The sequence below is a fragment of the Panthera tigris genome, chromosome B1 (assembly GCF_018350195.1).
Source record: "Panthera tigris isolate Pti1 chromosome B1, P.tigris_Pti1_mat1.1, whole genome shotgun sequence".
Lineage (NCBI taxonomy): Eukaryota > Metazoa > Chordata > Mammalia > Carnivora > Felidae > Panthera > Panthera tigris.
Window position 1 is genome coordinate 140,356,928 of NC_056663.1, and position 19,637 is coordinate 140,376,564.

Consider the following 19,637-nt stretch of genomic DNA (forward strand, 5'->3'; position numbering starts at 1 on the left):
CTGCAACTCACTCTTCCCCCATGAAAAGAAAAGGAATTTATCTAACTGATTCATGTGAGAAAAAGGAATTGAGTATGTCCTATTCAAATCCTCTGGATTCCTTCTCTGGGATATAAAGCCCACTCAGAGGGTACATTCTCATCTACAGTGCATGCAGTACATTTAGCTGGTAAAACATTTGAAAGAAACTTCTAACATAAAAAAGAAGGTGTAATAACAAGAGAAAAATCCAGGAAAACAAAAACACAAAGAACAGAAGAAAACCCTTTTTTAAAAACTGTAATTAATAACTGCAGACAACAAATGACTTGCATCTAAAACAAGAACAAAGTGCATTTTAACAAAGAACAGCATTGAGAGAATAAGAGTTCTTGGAAATTAAAAATAAATAGCAGAAATACAAAATTCTATAGAGGAGCTAAAAGATACATTTAAGGAACTCCCAACACAATTAGAATTTTTAAAAAGAGAAGACAAAGAGAGGAACAGAGAAAATGAAAGAGAAAAAAACTAAGTCCCAGCAATAAAGATAGCAAAACTGACCCACAACCAAGGCAGATATACCTAAGATTTTAGAATGCTAGAGCTAAAGCAAAGATTCTAAGTGTCCACGGGAAAAAAAAGAGGTCACGTTAAAAAAAGTGAAGAATCATAATGCATGAGATTTCTCAATAGTAACAACTAGGTGAAAAATGGGATAATGCCTTCAAAATTCTAGCCCAAAATTATTTCTAACCTACAACACTTTAGCCAGCCAAATGAATAATCAAATATGGATGCAGAATAAAAATAATTCTATACAAGGTTTCAAACATGCTTCTTTCCATAATCCATTATCAGAAAGCTACTGAAAAAATGTACTCTATTCAAAGGAGGTAGGTAAAAACAAGGGAGGAAGTATGAGTAGTAGAGAGTCTAAGATAGGAAGAAGGCATAGGGAGTTCCTAGAAGCACAGCTAAATGCTATTCAAAATTAAGCAGAACTGAAGTCTCCCCAAAGGATATTTCTATGGAAGAAAAAATAAAACTGACACAAATATGTAAATGTTGAAGTATACTACATAAAGATTTGCATTTCTATTGAGGAATGTTGGGCTAAACTACTAACATATATGAAGGAAAATAGGCAATTATCATTGGGTATATTAGCTCCTGGAAAAAAATTTTAAATACAAAAACAAAAATGTTAATTACAGGCTATCACATATCACAGTTAAACAGCAAGCAAAATAATTTAAATACCGATTATTAATTTAATCTAAAAATTAAAAATTAAAATTAAAAAATTTAAAAAAAAAAACTCTGACAGTTAAATCCTCATCTTTACTTGGAGATATTATCTAAAACATAAAATTAGGGCACCTGGATGACTCAGTCAGTTAAGCATCAGACTCTTGATCTCGGCTCAGGGCATGATCTCACAGTTTGTGGGTTCGAGCCCCATGTCAGGCTCTGTGCTGGCAGTGCAGAGCCTGCTTGGGATTCTCTTGCTCTCCTCTCTCTCTTTGCCTTCCCCGCTTGTGCTCTCTCTCAAAATAAATAAACTTAAAAAACAATAATAAAAAGCAAAACATAAAACCAGAAAGAGCACTACCAAACTTTTATTCAAGAGCCTCCTCATACCCAGAATCACATACTTCTCCTGATTTTCTAAGTTCCCCCTCTCTCATACTCTAAGGATCTCATTAAAACTACACACTTTCCTCTACATAATGACGTGTAGAAATATGGAAGTGAATATGAGAAATATCTCAAGCATTTTTAAAGTGAATGCCTCTGAGGAGAGTAATGGGGCAGGAGGATACTGATTTAGCCACGGCTTAACAAAACCATTTGACTTTTTAAAACGTATACATGTACTACTTTGATAAAAATAAAAATTTCATGTGAATCAGCTTGCTGATTCAAACCAGATAAAAAAAAATTTTTAAGTTTTTAAGCAAAAAAGAATGCCTTCCTCAAAACATAGCTCAGGTCATACCTCTACTTTAAAATAAAATTTGTCCCCTAAAAATTGAAGTTCATTCGGTTCTCCTTTTAAAATGTCTTCTGGATGACTATCAATTAAACTCATCCAGGGTTATGATTATGCTAGATTCAATTATCTCTAAAAAATTAGCAAAGCGCTATCTTTACAAATAACCAACAGCTACTCTATCCAGCCAAGATTTAGTACCACAAATGCTAGAATTCAGGAAAGTGGAGTAAAGAACATCAACATCTTCTCCTTAAAGAGATCACAATGTTTTACAGTATGAGATATATACAAGAGAAAACAATCAGGAAAACATCTAATTTTTTATAATATATACGGAAATAATTTTTAAATATATCATAATAGATATTATAATTCTGATTCACTTCATTTTCCCCTGTCCTTCCCTCCTTACAAGACTAGAATAAATGAAACTATATTTTCTCCAACATTACCATCAGCCTACTCGTCCAACATTCAGGAAATGACAAGTGTTCATAATATCATAATTAAAAATCATAACTGTCTTAAGAGAATCTAAATATAAGCCAAGGCTCCCTAGAACCCAAATTGCCAGATACAGTCTGATTTAAAAAATTTTTTAAGAAGTTTGCAAAAAATGGATTAATTTCAAATTAATTTCAAATCTTCTGATATTTATAAAAGAACCCAAAAAGACGATATAAATTTATAAATATTACAGATCAAAATGCATCTAAATTTATTACATTTGATATACTGAAAGTTAATATGGAGTGCTGGAAAAAAAATCTTATAACACTAATATTGACACATTATGCTTTTCTTAGTTGGACTATAAAAGTATAGGGAGCATGATATGTAACTGCTCTTCACTCATTCAGATTTCTTTTAAACACAACAGCATTTTTCCAATCGTCATTTACATGCTCATATCATCAGTACAGCAATGACGACTAGATTTTAAATATTTCTTTTTTTTTTTTTTAATGTTTATTTATTTTTGAGAGAGAGAGAGACAGAATGCAAGAGGGTTAGGGGCAGAGAGAGAGGGAGACACAGAATCCGAAGCAGGCTCCAGGCTCTGAGCTGTCAGCACAGAGCCCGACGCGGGGCTCGAACTCACGAGCTGTGAGATCATGACCTGAGCTGAAGTCGGATGCTCAACCGACTGAGCCACCCAGGCACCGCGATTTTAAATATTTCTTAACAGCATTCCTTAAGTAGATAATTAAAGCTGAGATTACAGTAAGTGTCTAGAATCAGGTGACAACTGCCCTGGGAGAAACCAAGACACTTAGTAAACCATTTTAAGGGTAACTTTTTTTTTCAGTATAAAACAAATGCAGAAAAATACTTACCCCGGCAATATTCCATTAAGATAAGCACTTCCCATACATTATCACTAATTGAGTTAACAGCACAATCCAAGTAACTCACAATATTTTTGTGACCAGACAGCTCCTTCTGTGTAAAAAAAAAAAAAAAAAGAAAAAGAAAAATTAAAAAAACATACATTGTAAAGCTCTATTACCAATGATTTGAAGTCTAAATTAATATATTTGAAGAATTTCACAAAAGTGAATTAAGCATACGTATAGAATCTGACACAATTCAAAGAGGTTTCAGTAGTTCCAATGAAAAGTTTACTTAATGGGCGCCTGGGTGGCTCAGTTGGTTAAGTGTCCAACTTCACCTCAGGTCATGATCTAATGAGTTGGAGCCCCACGTCAGGCTCTGTGTTGACAGCTCAGAGCCTGAAGCCTGCTTGTTTCCCTCTCTCTCTCTGCCCCTCCCCCGCTCAGGCTCTGTTTCTCTTTCTCTTTCTCAAAAATAAACAAACATTGAAAAAAATTTTTTAAAAAGTTTACTTACATGTGGCTGCCATTTTCTAACAGGCAAATATTCAATGAACACTAATTTTTTTTATGTTTATTTTTTAGAGAGAGAATGAGTGAACAAGGGAGGAGCAGAGACAGAGGGAGACGGAATCTGAAGGGGGCTCTGTGCTAACAGCAGAGAGCCCAATGCAGGATTCAAACTCATAAACCATGAGATCATGACCTGAGCTGAAGTCAGATGCTTAACCAACTGAGCCACGCAGGTGCCCCTTTGAACACTAATTTTTAAATTCAATCAGGAAAAAAGAGATGGTTCACTCAAAACCAAAAGTCTCCAAAATAAGTGTGCAAGATAGTCCTTTGGGACTCAAGAATAAAATATCAGAACTTTTACTTATATTTATTTTTATCCAAAATATTGTTTAAAATGAAGCTCTAATATTTATGAACTTTCAATTACACTCTCATTTGTTTGTTTTGCCTACAAAATATTGTGTACCCAGCTAAGTGGACCTATGAATGTATATACTTTTAAACTAAATAACTTACAAAATGAACAACTGGCTAAAAAATTTTCTATTAAGTAGCCACAGGTTAAAGATAATACTAGGGGCGCCTGGGTGGCTCAGTTGGTTAAGCGTCCGACTTTGGCTCAGGTCATGATCTCGCGGTCCGTGAGTTCGAGCCCCTCATCGGGCTCTGTGCTGACAGCTCAGAGCCTGGAGCTTGTTTCAGATTCTGTGTCTCCCTCTCTCTCTGACCCTCCCCTGTTCATGCTCTGTCTCTCTCTGTCTCAAAAATAAGTAAACATTTAAAAAAAATTTTTAAAAAAGATAATACTAATAATACAAGAAAATAAAAAAATGGCAAATCTGACATTTTTGTTCATAGTACAAGATAATCATCAGCATATAACGAGGTTAAAAATAATAATCTATTTAGGTCTGTCTGGAAATTAAAAAACAATTATCAACAATACTTTTTAAAATAAATTTACATCCGGAGCGCCTGGGTGGCTTAGTCGGTTGAGTGTCCGACTTTGGCTTAGGTCATGATCTCTCACGGTTGCTGGGTTCCTGGGGTTGAGCCCTGTGTCGGGCTCTGTACTGATAGCTCAGAGTCTGGAGTGTGCTTTGGATTCTGTCTGACCTCTCTCTCTGTTTCTCCCCCATTCGCACTGTCTCAAAAATAAATGAACATTAAAAATAAATAAATTCACATCCACTATCAATAATAAACCTGGTTTTAACTGAGATATTATTTATTTGAGATACTACCTAACAGTAGCTGAACATGTAATTCATAAATACATAAATATAATGGGAGATGGGTTATCAAAAAAAGTTGGACGACCACTGCTCTAATGAGCTAATCTCCCTAAATTCTCTTGTTCAAAAGCACAGAATTTGAGTGCTGCTGCTACTGATGATGACCAAATTTTACATCTCTGAAAATTACACAAATTCTATTGAAAGCAAGAATTATGGCGCAATGGTACCGTATCTAGACACAAGTTAGAAAACTTAGCCTAAGAACCCCTACTATCTTGGGGTAAATCTCTTCACCCTTTTGACTAATAGCCTTTTTAAAAAGTTTTTAAAGAACAAATCTCAAAGCATAATCAAGTCTAACCTAACCAGGGAATAGGGACAATAAAAGAAACAGGTAAGTCATGTTATATAAATATGCCTATCTTTGAATAAAAGGGATCAAAATATGTGTATTGATAAAGATGTTGATAGAAAATGGGAAATCTCTCTCTTAGCAGTTGGATAAATAGGAATGATATTAAGAAGTGTTTACAAGGATATGGAAAAACTGGAATTCTCATACATTGCTGGTGTGACCATAAAATAGTTCAGCTGCTATGGAAAAAAATTTAGTGATCCCTAAAAAAGTTAAACACAGAATTACCATAACCCAACAATGCCACTCCTAGATATAAACCCCAAAAAACTAAAAACAGATACTCAAATAAATACATATACAAACATATTCATAGCAGCACTATTCACAACAGACTAAAGGTAGAAATGGCTCAAATGCCTATCAATGGTTTTAAAAAAGTCCATCAACAGGTGAAGAGAGAGAGAGAGAGAGAGAGATAGGCAGACAAACACATACAATGGAATATTATTCAGCCATAAAAAGGAATGAAGTACTGATACACTCTACAATGTGAATGAACCTCAAAAACATGCGAAGTGAAAAAAGCCAGACAGAAAAGGTCACATACACAAAAATTTTATATATATGTATATATATAGCACTTGATAAACAGTGGATAAGGAAGAAGAAGAGAAAGAAAAGGAGAGAAGAAAAGGAGGAGGAGGAAGAGAAAGAAGAGGTGAAGGAAGTGGAGGTGGAAAGAGAGAAGAAGTAGAGGGAGTGCGGAGGAAGATGGGGAGGAAGGGGAGGAAGAAGAGAAGAAAGAAGAGGAAGGAGAGGTGGAAGACGGGGAGGAAAGGGAACAGGAAGACAAGGGAAAAGAAGAGGTAGAGGAAAAGGGGGGAAGAAGAGGAAGAAAAGAAGAGGAGGACTAGGGGGAGAAGGAAGAAGAGGAAAACAACAACAAGCCATCAGAGCACTGAGAATAAGACACCCTAGAAAAAAAGAAACTTTCATTTTGTAGTTTTTTAACCGTTTAACCAAATTACTGAAATTTTGTCAATAACCTATTAAAATATTTTTTACTTCTCAATATTTAAAAAAAAAAAAATTCCCTTACTCATAAGGGAAGATATGGATATTTTACCATATATTGCAGAGTACATCAAAAAAAAAAAATAGTAACAACAATAAACTTTACTGCATGAATTTGAAAATGAAAAGCGGGGGCACCTGGGTGAGCATCCAACTCTTGATTTCAGCTCAGGTCACGATCTTACGGTCTTGAGATGGAGCTCATGTTCATGTGAAGCCTGCTTAAGATTCTCTCTCTCCCTCTCTCTCTGCCCCTCCCTTGCTCATGCTCACATGTGCATGCCCGCATTCTCTCTCAAAAAAATAATAAAAAATAAAAACAAAAAGCAAAACTAATTGTTGTTGGTGAATATAAACACATACAGTGAATGTATTAAACACCCATGGGAATAGTAAACACCAAATTCAGGACAGTGGCTTCTTTTTGGATGAGAACAGTATAGTGATATAGCTAGGAAGGAATCCACCGAAGGCTTCAACTGTACCTGTAAGATTTTAATTCTTAAGCTGGATAGTGCATAAACTGATATTCATCACATAATTCTCTAAATGTTTCTATTCTCACAACATTCCATAATTAAAATATATTTTAAAAGACGGTGGGGGAGAAGAAGTAGAGTAGTTTGCCCATCAAACTACAATAAGGAAGCAAGGAAAAAGGAGAGGAAGGGACTGGCTATATTTAGCCTTAAGTGTGTCTATAAAGAATGCATTTCAAAGGTTTTCTAGATGCACATAAACCAATAAGCAGCTTGCCAAAAAAGCTGGTTAATGTTTTAGTGCAAAACCAAAAGAAAATACACCAAATTCTTACAATGGAATTACTCTTTCACTTACCATAATTGTAATTTCCCTTTTACAAATGTTGAGGTCTGGCATGTTATTGACATACATTCTCTTCAATGCATGGCGGATTCCACCATGTGTCCGCACCAGAAAAACCGTGGAGAATCCACCTAGAAGAACAAGTATCGATTAATTAAAAAGACTCAGAAACTGCTATCAAATCATGGAATATCACTGGGGAGCTTAATCTCAGTGGGAAACAAACTGTACACAAGACAAAAATAACAGTAAGCAATCATTTTATTAGATTAAAAACAAAACACTGGCTTCTTATGCTAATCACAAAGGAATACATAGAGAATAACATTCATCTCAAATGAATATTCTTCTCTAAGGGTGCCTGCATGGCTCAGTCAGTTAAGAATCCGACTTCAGCTCAGGTCATGATCTTGCAGTTCATAAATTCTGCCCCTCCCCCACTCGTTCTCTGTCTTTCTCTCTCCCAAAAATGAATAAACTTCAAAAAAAAAAAAAAAACAACAACAATATGCTTCCTTTTAAAAGTTAAAATACTAAAATTCCATTTTGCCTGGGAATAGCTCTTACATAATATGTGGAAAATGTCACAACATAACTGTATTACTATATACTTTGGCACATACTAGGACTGCCTACCCACTAGCCTCCCCCTCTCTGTGATAACAAAACACTGATGTTATTTGAAACATCAACAGGATCAGATGGGTGGGTCCCTCTCCAGTTCCAGGGGATGAACCAACATTGTTGTAAGGCGATTAATGGGAATCTCATTTCCTGTTGTCAGTAACTGATTTAGGATGGGACATGTAACAAATTTTGCCATGGGACATAGGGAAAATTTGCTGGGGATTTTAGGGAAAGACTGTCCACCCAGAAAAAAAAAGAGAGAGAGACTTGTGAAGAAGCCCATGCTCTTCCTTTGGCTTTTGGATTTTGTGGTATATGAATATGATTGTTTAGACCTACTGCAGCTATCTGTGGCAATGGCAGAAAAAAGAATCAGAGAAAAAATGACCCAGAACACTGACATAGTTAGGCTACTGAGTTAGACAACTCTAGAACTACCTCCTTCCAGAACTCTTATAATATATAAATGTCCTCATTATCTATGTCACAGTTATATGGACAGTCTGTTAACTGAACTTGAGAAAGCAAATCTGAAACACATTGCTAGGTATTCTAAAGAACAATTACTTCCATCACATCTAAGCAAAGACTTCTACCTGACGTTTTTAAAACCCATCTTGGTATAAAGATTACTGCGTTGTTTAATGTAGCTTAAAACAAAAAATGGTGCGTCACTTTTACCAATTTGATAGGCCTTATAAAGCACATCCTGAGCAAAGATACAGCACCTGCACTCTGATTCAATACAAATCAGTGAAAGGAAAAGCAAACTATTGGGGATAAAATGGTAGGGGGAAAAGAGCTCTTAAGACACTCCAGAATCAGTATGAATTCAATCCAGGGTCTCCATATCCCCAACTGTAGTTACAGGAAAGTGTAAGTCTCCCACCTTCTAGATTTGGGTTTCTACATATATATACAATGTAGGAGAAATAAAATCAACCAACCCACAAGGCAGTTATCAGGAGAGAAAAAGGCGGTATTTGGGAAAGATATTTCAGGTAAAAGCTCTAACAGTGCAAGGTGTTTTTTGTTTTTTTAAGTTCACTTAGCATTGATTTCAGATGCAAACATTAACAAATTAGTAGCACTAATAAAGTGCTAAACTACTCAAATTTTATGAAAAAAATTAAAGAAAATGCTAAAAGTTAGATCTAGACACGGAAGTAGTATGAGTAGAGATCAAGATAAATCATTTAAATAGCATTTGTTTTTAGATATTTATCTAGAGATTACCCTAGAATAATGCTTCCCGAACATAGCTATACATAAGAAAGCCTGGTGAGCTGGTAAGAGAGACAGAGAGAAAGAGAAAGAATGAATTTATCTTTAATAGTTTCCCAAGTTCTGACCACAAGTCTGAATCAGAAAGCCTCAGTCAGGCCTAGTAAATATACTGCTAAAAATCCCCCAGCTCATTTTATTCTTCTACCTCTGTTTATGTTCTTATGAATATATAATAATATAAAATATAAATATATAAAATATAAATATATAAAATAATATAAAATATAAAATAATTATATAAATAATATAAATAAAATATATAATAATATAAATAAGTTATTAACCAGGGGGTGGAGAGTAGTCTCCCAGCTGTTTCTATATACAACCTTGTTAAGTATCCACTGAACCAGAGAAAAAGTTCCTAGACAAATCATGGATCCTATATATCCATTCTCAACCACCCACAAAACAAAGTAAATTTATGCCAATGAATTAGCAAAATTAGGGAAAAACACATTAAGTTTTCTTCATAAAACCCTTGTTCCTAAAAGCTAGTTTGTTAATTTTATTCACCCAAAATTAGACATAGATCTGAGCAAATGTTTTCTAACTTTCTAACATCAACTGTGGATTTATACCTAAACAAGGTAAACAATGGTCATGAATAGTGCCTGCTTTGAGAAAAGGAATAATTTATTTGTATTTCTCCAAATACTGTATTTTCCAGCATTTTCTGATTATTTATAAGCTAATATTATTTCTGTTGGAATAATGCATGTACTAGGAAGTAACTAACTAGTTAAAACATTATAGTAACTCAAGAGAGGAGTATCATCTGCTTGCCACCAACCCATATCTACCAAATGCTTCAAAACATATTTTTCCTCCAAGAAGTCTTTCATGACCAATCCAACTCATGTTCATCACTTCCTCAGAATTTTTATCTAGCGTTCTGACTATATTATCAAGTACTTCAATTCTCAACTCACTGGATACATATATCACAAGATTACTAGCAGTTACCACAAATTCCACTTATTATATATTTCTATGTCCAATTCAAAATACAGTTCAAGTCCAAGTCAAGGCACAGTTATTAAATTAATTCTATATTTTCAATTCCAAATATGGGACTAGGAGGGTACTATTAACCATTCCATATATTCTCAAAATCCCAAGAAAATAAAAGAACTAATCACAGATACTGGTCTGGCAGAGTAAAGTAGGAAATAAATGTGTATTTATGCAAGCTAAAATTACTACTATCTTTTGTAATCTACAAATCATATAATATAGGCATTCCTTCCAATTTGTGGGTATATATTCTGAAAAGCAATGATTATTAGCCTCCCCATTTTTTTCCAGGGTAGGACATGGGGTTCACATGCTAAAACAATTCCACGGGCTTCCTAACTTAAATATCACCTATTTTGTCCCCAACCCAACACAAAAAATAATCATTTTTAAATGAAGGAGTGGCTTTAAGCCAATCTAAATTTGTTTCAATTAGCAGTATTAAAATAATGACAATGTAGCTTGCACTTGACTGAATGCCACCTTGGAAAGCACTGCTCTAGAGATGCCAGGTGCCCTGGGTTAACTGTTTATGAATGCAGGGATGTGTTTCTACAGACGAACTTTTCCTCCTGATAAACCAGTAGTTATTCCTCCTATTAAGCCATTATTTTTCCATGTTTTCATTTATCTTACTTTTAATTTGCTGATGGTGTATATATGTATTCAGAAATGTATTCAAAAAGATAACATGAAAGAATGAAAACATGAATGATACAACCAGTTTATTTCTTTATCTTCCCTGCACTTCCTCTGATACAGATGTCAATTTACCAACTACAAGTACCCAAAGGAGTAGAAATTCATCAGTAACAAAATAATCCTGAAAACAGGGCTAAGAAGTCCACTGGGTTAAGCAAACAAGAAAGCAGCAAGACCTAGATATTAGATATTAGTTTTATATCGTAGTCAGCCTGAGATAAATCATAATGAACAAGCCTCCATTTGATTTCAAGTGCCAGCCACCCAGGAAATCCTCCAATTTCCTTATACTCATTAAGTTTGTTTTTAAGGTAACTTTAATGTAGGTTTTATCCAATAATGTTTATACAAATGTCTGGTTTCAAAACATATATATCCCTATATAAAGTGCAGTGTCTCCTCCCCCCCCCCCCACCTTTTTTTTTTTTTTGGACAAAAACAGAATCCTCGGGGCACCTAGGTGGCTCAGTCAGTTAAGTGTCTGACTTCGGCCCAGGTCATGATCTCACGGTTTGTGGGTTCGAGCCCTGCATCGGGCTCCGTGCTGACAGCTTAGAGCCTAGAACCTGCTTCAGATTCTGTGTCTTCCTCTCTGTCGCCCCTCCCCTCCTCATGTTTTACCTCTGTCTCTAAAAATAAATAAACGCTGAAAAAAAAAAATAGAATCCTCTACATGGACTACAGTAACACATGGCTTGACTCATTCTTTTTTAAAAAAAGCTGTATAGTATGCTATACCACGTAAGTATTACAAATTGATCATCTCCAAACTGTTGGTCATTCAGCTTAGTCTGGCATTCTATTTATCTGTCTTTTGCCATTATGGACAATGAATGCTGCATTAAACAGCCTTGTACAATCATTTTTAAGGACTGGTGTTTTGTTCCTGTAGCACAGATTTCCAAGGAGAGTCTATCAAAGGAAAAATGCATTTCAAATTTGATACTGCCAGATTAAACCCTGAAAGGTTATGGCAACTTCCAGTAGCAACATTAAGAGACAGTTTTCTCACATGCTCACTAGAAGTTACTAAGACATTTAAAAGTTTGCCAACTTGAGAGAAAAAGACTCAGGGCATTGTTATTTCTATCTTGTTTTCCTCTCATTATCAAGGAAACTGAGCATCTTTACTTCTTTTTTGTTGGCCACATATATTCCCTCTTCTGTGACTTGCCTTCCTATCATTGGTTCCTTTTTCTAAAGGGTTACCTTTTTCTTTCAATTGTAGGAAAGCATTATAAAACTCTCTTAACATACGAGGAGTACAAATATTTTCTCCTGGTCTATCATTTGTTCCATTAGGTATGTGGATGGTGTGTTTTTCAAATTTAAAAACACATGTTAAATGTTTTTATGAACAGAAAAAAACAGTATGCAGGGACAGACACCAAGCTTGGCTCAGAATCCTACAATTAAGGGAAGAAGAACAATTTTTCCTTCATTTGCCATTGTAGTGTTGGATGTTATAAGGGGTGTATGTTTTACTGGTAATTGTTAAATAATGTAGAAAACTTATTTTAAGTAAATGAGAAAAGTACTTGTCACCTTAAAACAGAGAAAGGAAAGCCACTGCTACAAGGTAAAAGCAGCATACAAAAGGAAGTCACACAAAGTGAAGAGACTAGCAATTAACTTATGGTGGTCTCAACCCTAGCATTTACCACTGTACTCCTCCATAAATAAAAATAAAGGATCTTTTTAAACTTGTTTAATGTTTGTTTATTTTTTAAAGAGACAGAGCACGAGCAGGGGAGGGGCAGAAAGAGAGGGAGACACAGAATCCGAAGCAGGTTCCAGGCTCTGAGCTGTCAGCACAGAGCCCGATGCAGGGCTTGAACCCACAAACCATGAGATCATGACTTGAGCCCAAGTAGGATGCTTAACCGACTAAGCCACCCAGGTGCCCCAATAAAGGATTTTCAAAGGCATAAATCCGTAAGGTCAAAGAGAATGAAAGAGACAAGACATGTCAACAAAATTTTGGGAAATGAAAAACTTACGGACACATGGTAAAGGATTAAACACAACAGAGAAAGACCACCCAAAGCATTTGATTGGGAGAGGGAGGAAGGATGAGCAAGAAGCAAGCCTAGTCTAATGGCATAAACCTGAAAACCTAAAGAATTACAGGGGCCTTTTGAATGCAATGATGCAATGAGAAAATAAGAAGAATGGCTTAAAGACTTCATAAAAGCGGTCAGACCACTAGATTCCTTACCCCATTCCAACATTATACCCAGGCAGGATGAGTGAAACCAGCAGTAACCTGGGACCCCAAGCACCATTTGGAGGCATGGGGACAGGAGAGGGGAGGGAAAAGTATAGTCCTAAAAATAAGAGAATTAAGTAAAAGTCTACATACTGAAAAGATAATCTCCACCTCAATTCAAGACCACTGTTCAGCTACAAGAACCAGACATACACACATACAGTGCAAACTAATCACCACAGATTAGAGAAGTTCTCTTCTTGGAAACTAGATGGAAGAAAAAAAAAAATACAGAAACTGAAATTTGGGAGTCACACAATGAAAACAAAGTAGCTTTCTGACTCATCACACTAAAGTGAAACCCTGAATTAAGAAACCCTTGCAATGTGCACGAACCCCTTTCAATCATCATTTTAAAGAGCCTCACTCTTAAAAAAAACACAAAAAAAATGAAAAATAAAACAACAACAAAAACAGACATCAAAGTTTCATCATTCACAGAAAGCCTCCAACATAAATAAGAGATGAAAAGAAGCAAACAGGAAAAAAGGAATGTTGAAGAGATGCTGGGAGCTAAAGAAATCATCCAATGAACTTATAAATATTTTCAGAGTGGAGGGAAAATACTGTAGTCATGAAATAAGAGCAGGGTCCTAATAAAGGGACAGGCACAGAATGAGGAATGACTTTTTGCATACTTAGACTAAGGGATCAAAAGAGAAAAAGTTTATAACAGAGAAGCTAGAAGATAAAATTAAGGAAAATTTCCAGAAACTTTCCAGACAAAAAAACTAAGAGAGAAAAGACAGGAACATAAAAGGACCAGTCCAATAGATCTAATATCACAATAATAGAAGTTCCAGAAAGAGAAAAGAGAGAAAATAAAGAAGAAAAGTATACCAAAGACGTAACAGACACACATAGAATCCCAAACTTGAAGTACATGAGCTTCCAAAAGTAAAGCACTAACCCAACATATATACAATGGAATATTAGTTATTAAAAAATGAAATCTTGCCATTTGCAACAATATGGATGGATCTAGATGGTATAATGCTAAGTGAATAAGTCAGAGAAAGACAAATACTATATGACTTCACTCATATGCAGAATTTAAGAAAGAACACAAAGGAAAAAAAGAGAAAAACAGACTCTTAATGTAGGCAGCAAACTGGTGGTCACCAGAGGAGAAGTGGGTAGGAGGATGAGTGAAATAGGTGAAGAAAATAAAAAATACACTTATCATGGGGCTCCTGAGTGGCTCAGTTGGTTAAGTCCAACTCTTGATTTTGGCTTAGGTCATGATCCCAGCAACATGGGATAGAGCCCTACATCCAGCTCCAAAGTCAGCACAGAGCCTGCTTGGGATTCTCTCTCCCCTTTGGTCTCTGCCCCTCCCCCACTCACAAGAGCACACTCTCTCTCAAAATAAACTTTAAAAAACAAAAAAAGAATACACTTATCATGATGAACACTGAGTAATGTATGGAATTGCTGAATCACTATATTGTACACCTGAAATTAATATAACAATGCACACTAACTATACTGGAATTTTAAAATTTAAATTTAAAAATTAAAAAAAAAGATCCATATCAAGGCTCATCATCATGAAATTCTGAGGTTCAGGATAAACAGAAGATCTAAATGCTACAGAAAAAATTTTTAAATGGTTGCAAATTTACTTTAGTAAGGGGTGGCATTAGCCCTATATCTTTATCTGGTCATCTCACAAGCAATATGTAAGCATAATTACGCTCATACTATTTTTAAATGGGCATATTATATACTGATGGCATCATCTTACCAAATACTTCACTGCCTAACTGAAATTAATCTGAAAATTTTTACAGTTGCTTCAATGGTTTTCTATTTCCAAAGCCATCACAGTAAGATAAACACTGTAAGATAACTGAATACGTAATAGTAAGAATGATGCCAATAAATAATAACAAAAATGTCCAGAAGATATGCTAGAATCTACATCTTACTAGTCAATGACCAAAAAAAAAAAAAAAAAAACAAAAACAAAAACAAAAAAAAACCCTAGATATTATACTGTGAGCAAGACTAGGTATTCCAAAATCACCATTTAAAAAAAGAGACTAACCAGAGAAATGAAACAATAGTACTCGATCCTTTATATTAATAACAGACACTACAGGGGATTAGAGGTTTTGAAGCAACAAGCACTGTTACATATAAATGGAAGACAGTAATACGTGGTATAAGTTAATGAGCACAAAATTATAATTTATTGGATGAATGAATCAATGAATGATGGCAAATTACTCCATTAAATTTTTTTCTTGGAATCCATCATAGCAAGGGAGCAAGGCTTTTGGAGTCAAGATCTGGAATTAAATATTAACTCCAGCATTACTAATTATATGAACATAAGGCATGCTAAATTCTGAGCCCTAGTTTCCTCATGCATTTGGCAAATATAATAAGATCTCACAGGGTTATTATAAAGAGTGAATGTGATTATACAGGTAAAGTGCCTAATATCACCTACTGCATAAATGGTAGCTGTTATAGTTACTACTATGATCACTATTATGCTGCTGTTATTAATACTAGTCCATCTTATGAAGATTTATACTACACATTTTCAAGAATACAAAGAATAGAAATAAACACATAACTTGATAAACACGCTAATATAAATAAATACAGTTAAGATTCAAAGAGACAATATTTACCTGTATCAACATGCCCCAAATCATTTGTACATCATCCAGGTATAAATAAAATGGCATACATGATTCAAAACCAAAATTAGCTTTGTAAAATAATACTTCTTTTTAAAGGCTTGGAAATTTGCAAAAGTTACAGAAGGCTAAAAATAACCTCCCGCCACCCCCAAACATAATAAACCACCTCTATGTTTTGGTTACTTAAAAGCAGTGTCTAATGGAAATCAACCTATTAGACCACTCAAAATAATATCTAAATGAACCCTTCCTCCATTAATTTTTGGGTAGAAATGTCCTACAAATTATGTTTATTAAAAGCACTTCTCTGACTCTACAAATATGAAAAGCATGAAAAATATATATCTGGACCTTGTCCCCCAGTTCCTGGCACTGAGCTTCAAAACCCTTGGTATTCCCCACAGAAGTGTGTTTGTTATGCTAATCAGGTGATTGGTGGTAGGGCCCCTAGCTACCTTTAGATTGGAGGCTGGCCCCAGAAAAAACCTACTACATGATTAGAGGGTTAGAACTTTTCAGCCTCCTGGCTCTACTCCCACCCTACCTCCCAACCTCTGAGGAGAAAAGAGAGTTTAGGGACTGAGTTCAATCACACGGCCAGTGATTTAATCAATTGTGTCTATGTAAAGCAGCCTCAAATACTCTGAAGAACAAGGTTCAGAGTGCTTCCTGGTTGGTGAACATACTCACGTATCAGGAAAGTAGCACACTCTGACTCCATGTGGACGGAAGCTCCTGCGCTAAACCGACCGACACTTCCGTACCTTGCCTTACGTACCTGGTTGTTCATTTGTATCCTTTATAATAAAATGGTAATCCTAAATACAACATTTTCCTAAATTCTGTAGATCAGTCTAGCAAATTATCAAATCTGAAGAAGAATCATGGGAAACCCCAAATCTGCAGTCAAGCCAGTCATCAGAAGTGCTGATGGCCCCCCAGGCACCTGAAATAAAGGCAATCTTGTGGGAACGAGCCCTTCAACTTGTGAACTGAAAATCCAACTTGGAAGAAGTTATATAGATATAGAACTACCATTAAATGTTTCTTAGAATGATGGTTCACACCCTACTTCCTTGCCCAAAACACTGAAAGCCACTACTCATTCCCAAAAATGACAGAGACTGTCAATGGAGTGGGGAGGAAAAGGTATCAAAATTGAAAAGTACAATATTAAAAAGTGACTCAGCAAGAATCATCAATGTATATCAAAATTCAAGATGAAGGCTGATGAGAAATAGAATATTTACATGATGTCAAAGTATCAAAAGGAAAAAAGCTCCTTTATAAGGGAGAAATCTGGGAGTCATAAACAGTCTGCATTGATATTGACATTACGTGCTTCCTGATCTGATGTAATATGAAGTAAACAGCATCACCTACAACTTACTTTTTGTTAAAAACCTTTCTCCCAAAAAATCTTAAGGCCTAACTTCAGCTTACATCACACAGGGGCTGGGCTAGAAAAATAAGGAAAATGGTATCAGAGAGAACAAGCAGACAAAGTCCAAGATACTGACTCTGGCTAGTTGTCTTATACAATGTTCCATAGGTAGAGTAAAAAAAAATGACGGGGTAGAGTCATTCTAGATTTTAAAAGACATTACAATTAAATGCAATACTCAATCCTTGATTAAATTCTAGTTTTGAAAGAAACCATAAAACGTTTTTGTTGGTGAAAGAAACCACAAAACATTTTTGTTGGTGGTGAACTATTTGAAAGTAAGTAGTAGGTATTGTGTCATTTTACTTACTAGTATCTAATGGGTATTTAAACACATACAAGTTCCTAAAATGCATACATTATCCTCTATAACCATCATACCTCTGTCCCACCTAAGAAAATGAACAATAATTCTTCTGATTCACAGTCATTATTCCAAATTATCCACTTGTGGGGCGCCTGGGTGGCTCAGTCGGTTAAGCGGCCGCCTTCAGCTCAGGTCATGATCTCGCGGTCCGTGAGTTCCAGCCCCGCGTCGGGCTCTGTGCTGACAGCTCAGAGCCTGGAGTCTGTTTCAGATTCTGTGTCTCCCTCTCTCTGACCCTCCCCCATTCATGCTCTGTCTCTCTCTGTCTCAAAAATAAATAAACGTTAAAAAAAATTTTTTTTTAAAAAACAAAAAACAAAAAAAAACACAAAATTATCCACATGTTTTTAAAAATGTGTAAAGAAAATATTGTAAAATGTTGGTAGTAGTTGAACCTAGATGATGGGCATATGGTTATTCATGATACAACTCCTTCAAGTTTTCCAAATTATTTTAAATTTTTCATGATAAAGTTGGAAGAAAAAGAACAAGAAACACAGGTAATTCCACACCTAATTCCCCAGGTAATTCTCCTCCCCCTTGCCATCTGACAACCTCACCACCACCACTGAGAATTATTATTTTACAAGAAAGACACTGCTGCTGATCATCCAGACTCACAACTTCCCCAAAGACACCATAAGTCTCTTGCCACAGAAAATGTTTATGGTATCCTAGATACCTACAGCTCCAACATCACACACACAAGCACTTCATGTTTATGAAAGACTGGGCTTTAGTAGCGTTTACTCCTATCAAGTTTGTTTTCCTAGGGAATGGAAGAAGAAAGATGGATGGATAAAATTACATGTGGTGTTTCTGTATGTTGTATATCACCATACATCATGCAAATCAACAAGACAGAGGAAATACCAAGCTGTCAGCAACTTCTGGTTTCAACCACTGCCAAAGAAAACAATGTCATTTGAAAACTATCTTCAAGATAAGTGGAACAGGCACTTGTTTTGCTGTGGGATTCGAGCCAGAAGAATGATCCTCCTACTCAATGACCACTGTCCTGTGATACATCAGAGTTTCATTACTGTAGGTTAAGGCAATGACTCCAGAAGTTTCTTTTAAAAGTGAAAATACTCCTAAAGAGGATTACTAACTTAAATTCTTGCCAAAGTTATCTTATCAGTAAGTGCTATCTAGTACAAAGCAATGAAACAATGAATCAGATACATGTGATTAGGCAGGGAATGGGGGGAGGAGGAGGAGGAGTTGGAAAAAGAAAAAAAGGCAAAAGCACAGCATTCACAGAACCCTGACAATATACACAGCATTTCTAAGTACATTATCTTATTTACCACTCATAACATCAGGAGGCATTTTAACTGATACTCTCATTGTACAGATGATGAATAAAACGAACACTGAGAAAGAAGGTGAGCAGCTAGTCCAATAACTCAGAGCTCATAAAATGGAGCCAACCACAAGTCTTTTACCCCCAGAAACCGCACATTCTAATGCTTTTTACATGCACATCTGTCCTTGTTAGTTATGTCAGAAGAAAAGTCTAACTACATCATTACAAATGGGAGGATCTAGGAAAACTATTAAAATTGAGGAGGAACAAAACAAAAATGGAAATCAAGAGAAGATAACGTCTTCCCCACTCCCAGAATTTTCTTCTTGATAGAACCTCAATTAATTGGCAATATTCCTTATAGAGAAGAGGCCTTAGGTCAAAACCATGTTTGATTTGGACTGCACAGTGCCTTAGGAGAGTGTGATACTTCAGATGATAATCTAGATTTTTCCGTTTCCCTTTACATAACTCAGAAAAAATAAACAGTGGGTCCTCATTCGTATACGACATCCATCAGATGGACCTGTCAGTTGGTTTACCCTTTACACATGGCATGTGTTCTATAGTGCATCTGAACTCCCATCTCCACATTCCCTGGTCCCAATTCATTCTTACCTTATCTCCCTGGCCTGTGC

At 35.6% G+C, this 19,637-nt stretch overlaps 1 protein-coding gene across 4 annotated transcripts in view; it reads right to left on the reverse strand.

The window, feature by feature from the left end:
• The window catches only part of BMP2K (BMP2 inducible kinase), a 128,647-nt gene that overhangs the window by 69,324 nt on the left and 39,686 nt on the right, over nt 1-19,637 (reverse strand). For all 4 annotated transcript variants that reach the window (XM_042984321.1, XM_042984319.1, XM_042984320.1 and 1 more), the window contains exons 2-3: nt 7,336-7,454; nt 3,316-3,421 (exon numbers count right to left, since the gene is read on the reverse strand). In XM_042984321.1, the coding sequence (XP_042840255.1) occupies nt 3,316-3,421; nt 7,336-7,454 (225 nt within the window). The remainder of the gene's footprint in view (nt 1-3,315; nt 3,422-7,335; nt 7,455-19,637) is intronic.